Source organism: Vanacampus margaritifer, chromosome 5, assembly GCF_051991255.1.
Source record: "Vanacampus margaritifer isolate UIUO_Vmar chromosome 5, RoL_Vmar_1.0, whole genome shotgun sequence".
Classification (NCBI taxonomy): Eukaryota; Metazoa; Chordata; class Actinopteri; order Syngnathiformes; family Syngnathidae; genus Vanacampus; species Vanacampus margaritifer.
This window is the reverse complement of record NC_135436.1, coordinates 20,207,689-20,218,688: the sequence shown is the minus strand read 5'-3', so window position 1 is coordinate 20,218,688 and position 11,000 is coordinate 20,207,689. Positions and strand designations below refer to the sequence as shown.

General features: G+C 38.5%; 1 protein-coding gene and 8 non-coding genes across 12 annotated transcripts in view; 8 read left to right on the top strand and 1 right to left on the bottom strand.

Annotated features, from left to right (window-relative positions):
- Positions 1-598: 598 nt before the first annotated feature.
- map4k1 (mitogen-activated protein kinase kinase kinase kinase 1) overlaps positions 599-11,000 on the bottom strand; it is a 29,271-nt gene continuing 18,869 nt past the window's right edge. For 3 of the 4 annotated variants that reach the window (XM_077566012.1, XM_077566013.1, XM_077566011.1), the window contains 17 exons: positions 8,914-8,966; positions 8,715-8,797; positions 8,571-8,616; positions 7,784-7,943; positions 7,198-7,301; positions 7,085-7,123; positions 5,541-5,619; positions 5,395-5,471; positions 4,025-4,085; positions 3,825-3,927; positions 3,685-3,743; positions 3,486-3,571; positions 3,221-3,398; positions 2,615-2,683; positions 2,453-2,539; positions 1,943-2,069; positions 599-880 (listed from right to left, as the gene is read on the bottom strand). In XM_077566012.1, coding sequence (XP_077422138.1) covers positions 784-880; positions 1,943-2,069; positions 2,453-2,539; positions 2,615-2,683; positions 3,221-3,398; positions 3,486-3,571; positions 3,685-3,743; positions 3,825-3,927; positions 4,025-4,085; positions 5,395-5,471; positions 5,541-5,619; positions 7,085-7,123; positions 7,198-7,301; positions 7,784-7,943; positions 8,571-8,616; positions 8,715-8,797; positions 8,914-8,966 — 1,508 coding nt within the window. In that variant the 3' untranslated portion in view covers positions 599-783. The remainder of the gene's footprint in view (positions 881-1,942; positions 2,070-2,452; positions 2,540-2,614; positions 2,684-3,220; positions 3,399-3,485; positions 3,572-3,684; positions 3,744-3,824; positions 3,928-4,024; positions 4,086-5,394; positions 5,472-5,540; positions 5,620-7,084; positions 7,124-7,197; positions 7,302-7,783; positions 7,944-8,570; positions 8,617-8,714; positions 8,798-8,913; positions 8,967-11,000) is intronic. The other variant, XM_077566014.1, reaches the window with a different exon arrangement.
- trnak-uuu (transfer RNA lysine (anticodon UUU)) lies at positions 2,110-2,188 on the top strand. The gene has a single exon. It is a non-coding gene; the product is annotated as a tRNA-Lys (tRNA).
- Positions 9,357-9,429, top strand: trnak-uuu (transfer RNA lysine (anticodon UUU)). Its single transcript has one exon. It is a non-coding gene; the product is annotated as a tRNA-Lys (tRNA).
- Positions 9,596-9,668, top strand: trnak-uuu (transfer RNA lysine (anticodon UUU)). The gene has a single exon. It is a non-coding gene; the product is annotated as a tRNA-Lys (tRNA).
- On the top strand, positions 9,850-9,922 carry trnak-uuu (transfer RNA lysine (anticodon UUU)). Its single transcript has one exon. It is a non-coding gene; the product is annotated as a tRNA-Lys (tRNA).
- trnak-uuu (transfer RNA lysine (anticodon UUU)) lies at positions 10,104-10,176 on the top strand. Its single transcript has one exon. It is a non-coding gene; the product is annotated as a tRNA-Lys (tRNA).
- Positions 10,354-10,426, top strand: trnak-uuu (transfer RNA lysine (anticodon UUU)). Its single transcript has one exon. It is a non-coding gene; the product is annotated as a tRNA-Lys (tRNA).
- trnak-uuu (transfer RNA lysine (anticodon UUU)) lies at positions 10,608-10,680 on the top strand. Its single transcript has one exon. It is a non-coding gene; the product is annotated as a tRNA-Lys (tRNA).
- On the top strand, positions 10,847-10,919 carry trnak-uuu (transfer RNA lysine (anticodon UUU)). The gene has a single exon. It is a non-coding gene; the product is annotated as a tRNA-Lys (tRNA).

Below are 11,000 nucleotides of genomic sequence, written 5' to 3'. Positions count from 1 at the left end.
TAAGACCATTCAATTTGAGGCTGAATTAGATTTAGCCTTAGATTATGTTTTTTATTAAAAAAATAATATTTGAATAGGCAAATACCTATTTTATATTTTTGACATTTTGACAATCATGCACTATTTAAAAAATATATGAATCATCAAGTTGTTAACCAATTACTAAATACTTGAGCTTCTTTTTTTTTTCACAGAAAATTTATTCTTACTAAAGTCATTTTTTGGAGGGCTACTTTTTTATTATTATTTTCACTTGCATAACATTATTCTAAAGTAACAACACTCTTACATAAGTTTGCTTTGGCTACTCTAACCACTGTACTCTTTCTCTATATTTTTGTATTTGCTCTGTAATTCTGTATCTACCTCATTAATGCAACAATATTACTGTTTATATATATATTTTTGGGTGGCGCCTAAACCATTCACCTTTGTTTTAATTTTTGCACAACTGTATTCCTTACTGTTTAAGGCTTTTTTACCTTACATGACTGTATAAAATTAACAATAAACATTTTTGAATATTCATTCTTATACTTATTTATAAAATAAAGACATATTTAAAACAATGAAATATTACTGGACAAGTGACCTCATGGAGACTTAAAATTACTTTAATACATGGCAATGTTACATTGGTCACATCAGCATTGACTGAGAATTCAGTGACTGGATTCCACCGATTGCACTGAATCCAGTTTCACCAAGTGAGGTCAAGCCTCTCGTGTTGTAGGAGTCCTGCATGGAAACGCCACAAATCCCATGAGGCTCTGCTCGTGGGCATTAGGGAAGCATGACGTACTTCTCAGCAATCTCCAGCAAGTACAGGTTGGACAGCCCAGAAGGGTCGTCGGTGTGGTGTGTCTCCAAGACAACCAACCTGCATGGACGTCATAGTGAATGGTGTTATTGCTGTACATTTGACACTTTTTATTAAAATTATGCTCAAATGTGATTTTTACAAGTACAATGAATGCTACAGGAGGCCATGCAGCATAAATAAAAGCAAGAAGAAAAGGATGCACCTTCAATCTATTTATTCTAGTACAACATTTGGCCATTTCAATATTCATCATTCCCACAGACGAGAGATAATATACTGTACAGTATGTCTGTAAGTACTGAAATGTGCTCTAGTTGTTACTGTATGTGTTGATGCTTTGTGTGCATTAAAGTAACAGTTGTTTGAATGTCTATAAATACCAACACCTATGCAAATTTTTGTCTATTCCCTTTTGCATTATGTTAGCAAGCAAGCTAACTTTTATCAAATTAAATTTGATGGTTTAGTTGAACATTTTGTTGTTCAAATGTACCATTTTTTGGGGGCTTACTTGGAAAACTGCTAGCGATAGAGGTGTGTTTTAATACATTTAAATGTGTTCAAAGCATGTGTGGGGGTAAAACGTTTTCTTAACATGTTCTGTCTATTGAGCGGATTTTCACATATTGTGGGTGGGTCTTGATTAGAACGTATCTCCTATCATAAACAGAGATTTACTGTAATACTAAAATAGCCAAGTACTGTACACCTTTTTCCTCTATTTGCAATTGTTAGCATGACGTTGGTGAATGTCCAGTAAGTTACAGTAAATATTAAGTTAGTTTACGTTATTATTGTGGGGGGAGGAGGCGGGCTGCTTTCATCAGGCTTCCAATTAATTTACTCATGAAGATTAAAATGGAGACAAAAAATCTTGTGACAAGCCATTTTGTAATGTAAATTACCACCACCTACAGGACTGGAGTGGAATTACAGCACCTCGCATGTTTTGATTCCTCCCCCCCTCCCCGAAATGACTGTTTCGCTTACTTTATGACATTGTGGTTGTAACAGTGCCTTTTCTTCGAAGTGACTACTGGATTGGATTCTACTGTGGTCGGATGTTTTAAATGACATCAGGTTGGAAGCAGCTCTAAACAAAAAGGAAAAATGTCAAACCTGTCAGATTGTACTAGCCGGTAGATTTTCCTGGGGTCGGTCGTCTCCTCTAACACCTTGGTGACACCTCTTTCCATCCTCAGCCAGCCATGACGCCACACGGCTAACAAAGTGTTCTCCAAATACACTGGAAAAACATTTTGAACTGTCTTACTACGGGTGTCAGAGCTTCGGTAGCTTTAGCTCAGTTGGTAGAGTGTCAGACTTTTAATCTGAGGGTCCAGGGTTCAAGTCCCTGTTCAAGCATTGTGATTTGGAAGAAATTGTGCAAATGCATCCTGTAATGATGAGCTTAGAACTGTCTTTCATTTAAAGATTTAATCCATATCATATTTACCCCACCCCTAAAATAAATAAAAATTAGTAGACAAATGTAGTTTCTGATATTTTCCTCTCTTTAGCCAAACGAAAACAATCTTACAAAGAACTCCATTACCCACAATGCAACATGGCACACTCACACTATACAGTCTTCTTATGTGTACCCTCTTTCCTCCTGATGGGACTCACCTACAGACTCCACATTGTGTGAGAAGGTGGTCTCGTGAGGCTGCCCGCTCTTTAGCGCCCCGTCCAAGCAGACGATGTGTACTGTCCCTGCAGTGTGAAAGACAATTGACACACAATTAAAAAAACATTATACAGCATGAGGATTAAAAAACATGAAATTACCTTCTAATAGGACAAGCAGAGAGTTGCTGTCCAACTGGTTGACTTGCATGGCACCCGGGTGGCCTTGGTCTGTGACAATACAAATACAGTGGCGGTGATAGTTTTGACTTAAGACAATTAAGTAAAGCACATGCGATAAAGCCTTAAAAACAGCTATAAGATGAAAACACTGTATTCCTTACTTGTTCAGAAAATACGTAAGTGAGCTACAAACGGGCATTTTTAAATTTCTCATATAGGGCATATGAATCGGTCACAACTGGCCTGCTGTTTCTCTTAGAAAACATTTTGTCTGTAATCCAAAAAGGCTTCATCAGTTCATGCAACAAAGCTTAGTTAGGAGAGACTAGCCTGCTCCAAGTTGGAGGCACACCCTACCACCGGGAATGGCATCATTCATTTGAGATGCAAACAAGTCAACGATCATAATTAAGACAGAACAACCTCTCTATTAATATTCCATTCAGTTGTAAAAAGTAGAGAGCTACCTCTGCAGCCACGGGGCACAGTAATTTTTGTGATTTGGGAATTACAATGACACACATACACAAAATCCCAAACACACACAGAGAAACGAATAGAATTATGTCCCAGGGGTGTGCTCACCCATCTCATTGTGCTTGAACCAGGAAGTGCTGGAGTTGAGGTTGATGTACTCCAAAGCGACGGGCAGTGCGGGACCAGACCCCCGAAAGACACCGATACAGACCAGCGGATACTCTTGCTGGGGGTCCAGCACCGTCTCAAACACCCAAAGGGGGTTGGTGAGGGGAAAGTCAAAATGCTACATTGACAGAACAACATCATAGTGGTTTGTACAGTGTTTTAAAAAATATGAAAAAAAATCTCCCCTTGTTGCAGCTCTGCCTACCTTGATCAGCATGAACTTGTTCATCGGCTCGTACCACTGCAGCAGCACCACGCTCGACTCCAGCGCGCAGCACAGGAAGTTGTCAGCTGATAAAAGGAAAACATATGTAAAAAAAATCAGGAGAGAAAAACAGCATTGGGATGTATAAGGAAAACACAGTATTTGCAGCATTTGTAGTAATTGTCATAATTGTGAGTACCAACTGAGCACGTCCTGCATCCTTTGGTGTCAGCAATTTTACACGTCACAGCATATTTCCTAAAGACACAAAAACACGTTTTCTTAGGTGGGACAAAACACACGCTGGAGACGGCAATGTGGTGCTGCATCCGGCGTTACCGCGGCAACAGCCGATGAGTGGGCAGTGCCACCATCCTTTGGTCCCTGCGAGCCTGCTCGTAAAGCTCCTTCAGGGAATGGGAGTGAAGCTGCGATGATTTCCCTGAAAAAAACAATCAACAGGATCTTCTCTGATGAGATCCTTCATACATCACCTCAAAATGTTCCTCAACGTCCTTAAGAAGGCGATGGAGACATACCCGATACGGACATGAGGACATTGTGGCAGCTGTAGACCCAGGTGCACTTGCCAGGGTACAACTGTATTGGAAGAAAACACATCATCAGGTTAGCATTTTCTCTCAGGGTCCACTTGGAAATAATCAACACATTTTAAATGAATGCCCGTAGTATGCTTTGATAGCATTCCCATGCTTTGTAGGTATCACACGAGATGATTGCGATTGCTTCTCTCGCCAATTACACATGTGAATGGAAAATAACCATGGTTTGATATGTCCTCATGTAACCTCTTATATAAGGCTGAACTGTTGGTGGAATCGAGCCTGGGAACTCTTAAGTTGAATGCCTTGTTTATACTGCAGTCCTCCCTATTTCGAAAACATGTTTTCGAGGCAGGACGCCTGAAGTCCTCCCTATTTCAGAAACATGTTTTCAAAGCAGGACACGACTCATAAAAAGGGTGCCTGGGAGAGGGCTTGGCCAGCCCGGCTTCTCACGCTCATCCCTACTTGTTAAAGAATAAAAGACGGAGCGGCGCGCGGTTTGGGTAGAGTCAGCTGAGGGAAGCGTACGTTCGCCCAGCCGTTAAGCAGCTCGTTCTACCCGGAACGTCGGCTCTCCGGTCTAGTGTCAAGGTAAGCGCTGATGTGATTATATTATGCTGTTTAGCGTTGAAGTGTGTTGATTGCTGTTTGCGGGGAAAAAAGGACACAATTATTCTAGCACAGTATACCAGTCTCTGTGTATTCATTGTTACTGCCGATCACTCACGATCCTGCATAAAAATATAAAAGTGAAGTAGTGTTTTCCACAAAACACACATGACAACTGCCACTTTGCACAATAGAAATAACCATTACAACTGAATAATCCACAAAATCAACAGCCCAGGGCATGCTTGAAAACATGTGCCTGATTATGCACGAGTCATACACGATTAATGCGATCACTCCTCTTGCCAGTGATTCATGATAACCATCATCTTGCACAAAAAAATAAACCACAATGAATAATCATAATCCACAAAGTCAGAGAAATAATCTACATAATAGAAAAAAAAATGTCCATCACTCATGCTGTCAAGCTCGGCGTGAGATCGCTCAATGTCAAGTCAAGTCATCTTTATATCTTCATATAGCGCTTTCAAACAGCCTGAGCTGTCACAAAGCGGCTTACAGAAACACAACATAAAACAAACATAACATAAAACATGACCAGCAATACAGTACAATACAATGAAACAATCCACAAAACACTCAAAAACATGTGCTTTGCGTGTCATACAGTATAAGATTAAAACAAGCGCAATGCAGTTATTCTTGACAACCACCTCAATGCACCATCAAAATAAATAAAACAAGTAGAATAACCCACAAAGTAAGCATACCAGCTCCATGGTGGCCTCCGAGCTGTTGAGGTTGAGTGTGTAGATGCCTTCCTCTGCGCCCACAATCAGGTGCTGGTCTAGAGATGGGGATCAGAAATGCGAAGATTGATCTCACTGAAAACAATGTAATCATAATTCGTTGGTACCTTTTGTGTCTGGGTGTTCCCAGGTGGTGGAACACTTGACTTTGAGAGGACAGCCGTGGAAAATTTTCTTAAAGTAGACCTGAACGAGGAGGGAGGACATTGGATTGTACCACCACAAGCAGTTTGATGGCTTGTACTGAGACGTGAGCTTAGAGTCTGGATGGTATAGCATCAGTCTCACCGGAGTCCATTCATATAGTTAATCAATAATGTCATCAGAGTCAATCAATAAACTCACTACAATGAATCAATAAAGTCAATAAAGTGTTTAAAGTCCATCAATATAGTCACTCAAGTCCATCAGTGAAGCACTGTATAACAAAAAAAGTCAATCAAGTTCAGTAATTAAATCTTTAAAGTGCATTAATAAAGTAACTTATATATATTAATAAACTAACTTAAGACCATCAATGTCCAATTGTCTACACACGAGTCCACAGTTCATCGCAGTAGTGCACACTCAGAGACTGCATAGAGCATCAGACTTTTAATCTGAGGATCCAGGGCTCAAGTCCCGACTCCACTTCATCAGAATTTAGTGAAAGAGGTGAGAATTAATACAATTATTACAGTCTAACAATGACATCACTAAAGTGCACCTATAAATAAAGTTCCTAAAATAAAGTAATTAATAGTCAGGAGATTCCATCACTGAAGTCCACAGATACAATCATTAAAGTCAATAAATGAATTCAATACAATTAAAAGTTAATCAATAATATCTCTAGTCCAATAATAGCCACTAATGTCACACGTCTATTAATAGAGTCAAAAAACGTCATCATTAAAGTCCATCATTATATTTACTTAAGTACGAGGTACTGTACATCACTTACGTTGACAGTCATTATCAATAAATTCACTTAAGTACAATAAACAATTCCATGAATAAAGTCAATAAATACAGCCATTAAATCCCATTAAGTCACTAAAAATCATCAACTTAATCAATAATGTTGCTAGTTTGCTACTCTGTGAATAGTCACTTAAGTCAGTGTTAAAGTCACTTCAGGCACTTAACTCATTCACTGCAATTGACGGCTATAGATGTCAAAAATTCATTTGAACTATTTCTATTAGTTTTTTAAAAAATCAACTTTTGCTAACAAAAGTATGAAAACCTAGAAAAAAAAGTTTTATTGTAATTTTAGAACATAAAATTTGTGATTAATCGTTAGTTAACTAGTGAAGTCATGTGATTCATTACAATGAAAAAAATTAATCGCCTGATGGGCCTAATTTAAAATAAATAAATAAGGGGCGTTTAATCGTAATTAATAGCATTATAATTTTATATCTATTATTAATGTACAATAAAAAAAATATAGGTTTTCATAAAAAATTTAATGAAAAATTGTTAAACTAATAGAAATAGTTCACATGAATTTTTGACGTCTATAGTCGTCAATGGCAGTGAATGAGTTAACAATGGTCTAGCAATATATTAATCAATGAAGTCGCTTCACTTATGAGTCTCACTTCAAGTCCATCAATAAAGTCACTGTAGTCAGTCAATAGACCATTGATCAAGTCCAAAAACTCACAAGAGGTTTCTTGAGAGGATTCACACACTTGCCAGGGTCCTGACAAACAAACAAAAACACAAGAGGTTTTCAGTGTAATAATAGCTAGTAGACTTCAATACTCGGGCTCATACCTTTGACGAGCAGGGCTTCTGCTGGTGTCTGCGTCTGCTTTTTGGAGGCAACTCAGGAGGTAAGGGCGCCATCTTTTGGTCTAACAATTGGAAGGACACGGGGTCTGCACGCATCCAGACACACACAAACACGCGCACGGTCAATCAAGTCACTAACATGATTCAATAAAGTGTATAAAAAAAAGCCACAAAAGTTCCTCAAAAAAGTCTTTAAAGGCCATTAGTAAAGTCACTAAAATTACTAACGTTGATCACTGAAGTAACTCAAGTCTGAACTGAAGTCAACTGAAGTCACTTAAAATAATGTCACTAAAGTCTCTCATTGAAGTCGCTTCAGTTTATCAATAAAGTAATGAAGTCACAAATGTACATCAATCAAGTCATGAGATAAAGTTAATAAAGCCCATCAAAAGTAATTCAAATCCTTCAATCAAGTCACTAAAAAGTCAGTTAAGTCTCTAAATAAAGTCAGTCAATAATCACAATAGGCCATCACTAAAATCATTTTTAAAAAACTGACTAAAGTTCATCAATACAGTCTTAAATGTCTATCAATGATGGTACGGAAGTCCATCAATAAAATCACCTGTCTGACCTGAGTGTCTCATGAATCTCGGGTGCGCAGTTCCTTTAACATGTGTCCCACTGGACGTCCTGATGAGGGGCGATGGGACGCACAGTGAAGACGGCTTAACAGCACCGTCATCTACCCAAATAATTTCCTCTGAGCTCGAACGCACTTTAGGCTACAAACCCAAGCACAATCACACATGCTTTGATTAACTCATTCACTGCCATTGATGGCTATAGACGTCAAAAATGAATTTGCACTATTGCTATTAGTTTAACATTTTTTCCAGTTTTGTTAACAAGAGTATGAAAACCTAAGAAAAAAAATATTGTACATTTAGAACAGATATAAAATTTGTGATTAATCGTGAGTTAACTCGTGAAGTCATGCAATTAATTACGAAAAAAATTAATCGCCTGATGCCCCTAATTTTTAATAATGTGTTCTTCTTCTTTTTTTTTAAAGTAATTTTAATAATTAAAAAAAAAGTTTTAATATTTTTTTTTCTTCTTAAAGACAAAAATTTTAATAAAAATTAGGGGCATCAGGTGATTACATTTTTAATCATAATTAATCGCATGACTTCACTAGTTAACTCACGATTAATCACAAATTTGATATCTAAATGTACAATATTTTTTTCCCCTAGGTTTTCATACTCATAACAAAAGTGGGAAAAATGTTAAACTAATAGAAATAGTTCAAATGAATTTTTGACGTATATAGCCGTCAATGGCAGTGAATGAGTTAATTTCAGTTACTGCAGTACACTTTTTATGAAGTCCTAAGATTGTTTTTTTACCCTGGGGGGAAGTGGAGGTGGCATTTGGTCCGCTGGCATCGTGACACTGTGGGTAGACAGAGAGTGGATCGTGTGTGTATGTCAGTGAGAGTTTGTGAGTGAGCACTGAGCATGTGAGTGCGATTGTGTATGGGAGGCGCTTACGCATCCACATCATCATAGTCGTCATCTGAAGAATCTGGGTCCTTGTCCATGTTGATGCCATGTGAGCTTCCTGAATGCAGCAACTATACAGAGCACATTAGAACCATGACAATGTAGAAGTAGCATTGTACAAATGATTTGTGAATGATAATATGTGGATGTATGCATGGATGGACTGTAAGGGTTTTCAAAGACTCACAGTTGTATGTGGTGATTCTTTCTTCACAGGCATCTGAGAGTAGATCTGCTCCACTGCAACATTATTACGCACGTTCACATGAACAAATAGAAGCAGGGTGACATTCAGTCTCAATTGTGGCCATACATGTAAACAAGTATATACTGTATGGGCATTTGGGAGATATGGGTCGACCAGGGTAGAACCTGAGAGAGCCTGGGATTTGAATAAGTGCAGCATCAGACTTTTAATTTGAGTGTCCAGGGTTAAAGTCCTTGTTCAAGGCGTTCATATTGAGGCAAAATACCCCCCAAAAAACAATATTTTTTTATTGAAAATACAAAAGTCATATAACAGTCACTTAAGTCCATTGATGAAGCTACTGAGGCCGTTCTTAGTCTCTCTCTGCCACTCGGTGTTGTGCTTTTAGTTTGTAGTAGGACACACAGAAGCGTCACTTCAGAGCCTGTATAGCTCAGTCGGTAGAGCATCAGACTTTTAATCTGAGGGTCCAGGGTTCAAGTCCCTGTTCAGGCGTTGATATTTAGACCAACAAACAACAAATTTTCATGGAAAGTATAAAAGTCATATAACAGTCACTAAAGTCCATTGATGAAGCTACTTTGGCTGTTCTTTGTCTCCTACTGCCACTTGGTGTTGTGGTTTTATTTTGTAGTAGGACACACAGAAGGTTTATCTCAGAGCCTGGATAGCTCAGTCGGTAGTGCATCAGACTTTTAATCTGAGGGTCCAGGATTCAAGTCCCTGTTCAAGCGTTAATATTTAGACCATAAAACAATAAATTTTCATGGAAAATACAAAAGTCATATAACAGTCACTTAAGTCCATTGATGAAGCTACTTAGGCCGTTCTTAAAGTCTCGCATGACCATCACATCTCATTGCTCGGTCTTGTGCTTTTATTTTGTAGTAGGACACACGGAACAGTCTTTTCAGAGCCTGGATAGCTCAGTCGGTAGAGCATCAGACTTTTAATCTGAGGGTCCAGGGTTCAAGTCCCTGTTCAGGCGTTAATATTTAGACCATAAAACAATAAATTTTCATGGAAAATACAAAAGTCATATAACAGTCACTTAAGTCCATTGATGAAGCTACTTAGGCCCTTCTTAAAGTCTCGCATGACCATCACATCTCATCGCTCGGTGTTGTGCTTTTATTTTGTAGTAGGACACACAGAAGAGTCATTTGAGAGCCTGGATAGCTCAGTCGGTAGAGCATCAGACTTTTATTCTGAGGGTCCAGGGTTCAAGTCCCTGTTCAGGCGTTCATATTAAGACTGAATACGCTCCAAAAAACATTATGCCTTTATGGAAAATACAAAAGTCATATGACAGTAACTTAAGTCCATTGATGAAGTTACTTCGGCTGTTTTTCGTCGCTTTCTGACACTCTGTGTTGTGCTTTTAGTTTGTAGTAGGACACACAGAACTATCAAATCAGAGCCTGGATAGCTCAGTCGGTAGAGCATCAGACTTTTAATCTGAGGGTCCAGGGTTCAAGTCCCTGTTCAGGTGTTAATATTTAGACCATAAAACAATAAATTTTCATGGAAAATACAAAAGTCATATAACAGTCACTTAAGTCCATTGATGAAGCTACTTAGGCCCTTCTTAAAGTCTCGCATGACCATCACATCTCATCGCTCGGTGTTGTGCTTTTATTTTGTAGTAGGACACACAGAAGGCTTATCTCAGAGCCTGGATAGCTCAGTCGGTAGAGCATCAGGCTTTTAATCTGAGGGTCCAGGGTTCAAGTCCCTGTTCAGGCGTTAATATTTAGACCATAAAACAATAAATTTTCATGGAAAATACAAAAGTCATAAAACAGTCACTTAAGTCCATTGATGAAGCTACTTCGGCTGTTCTTTGTCTCCTACTGCCACTTGGTGTTGTGGTTTTATTTTGTAGTAGGACACACAGAAGGTATATCTCACAGCCTGGATAGCTCAGTCGGTAGAGCATCAGACTTTTAATCTGAGGGTCCAGGGTTCAAGTCCCTGTTCAGGCGTTGGTATTAAGCCCAAATACGCTCCAAAAGACATTACGTTTTTATGGAAAATATAACAGTCACTTAAGTCCATTGATGAAG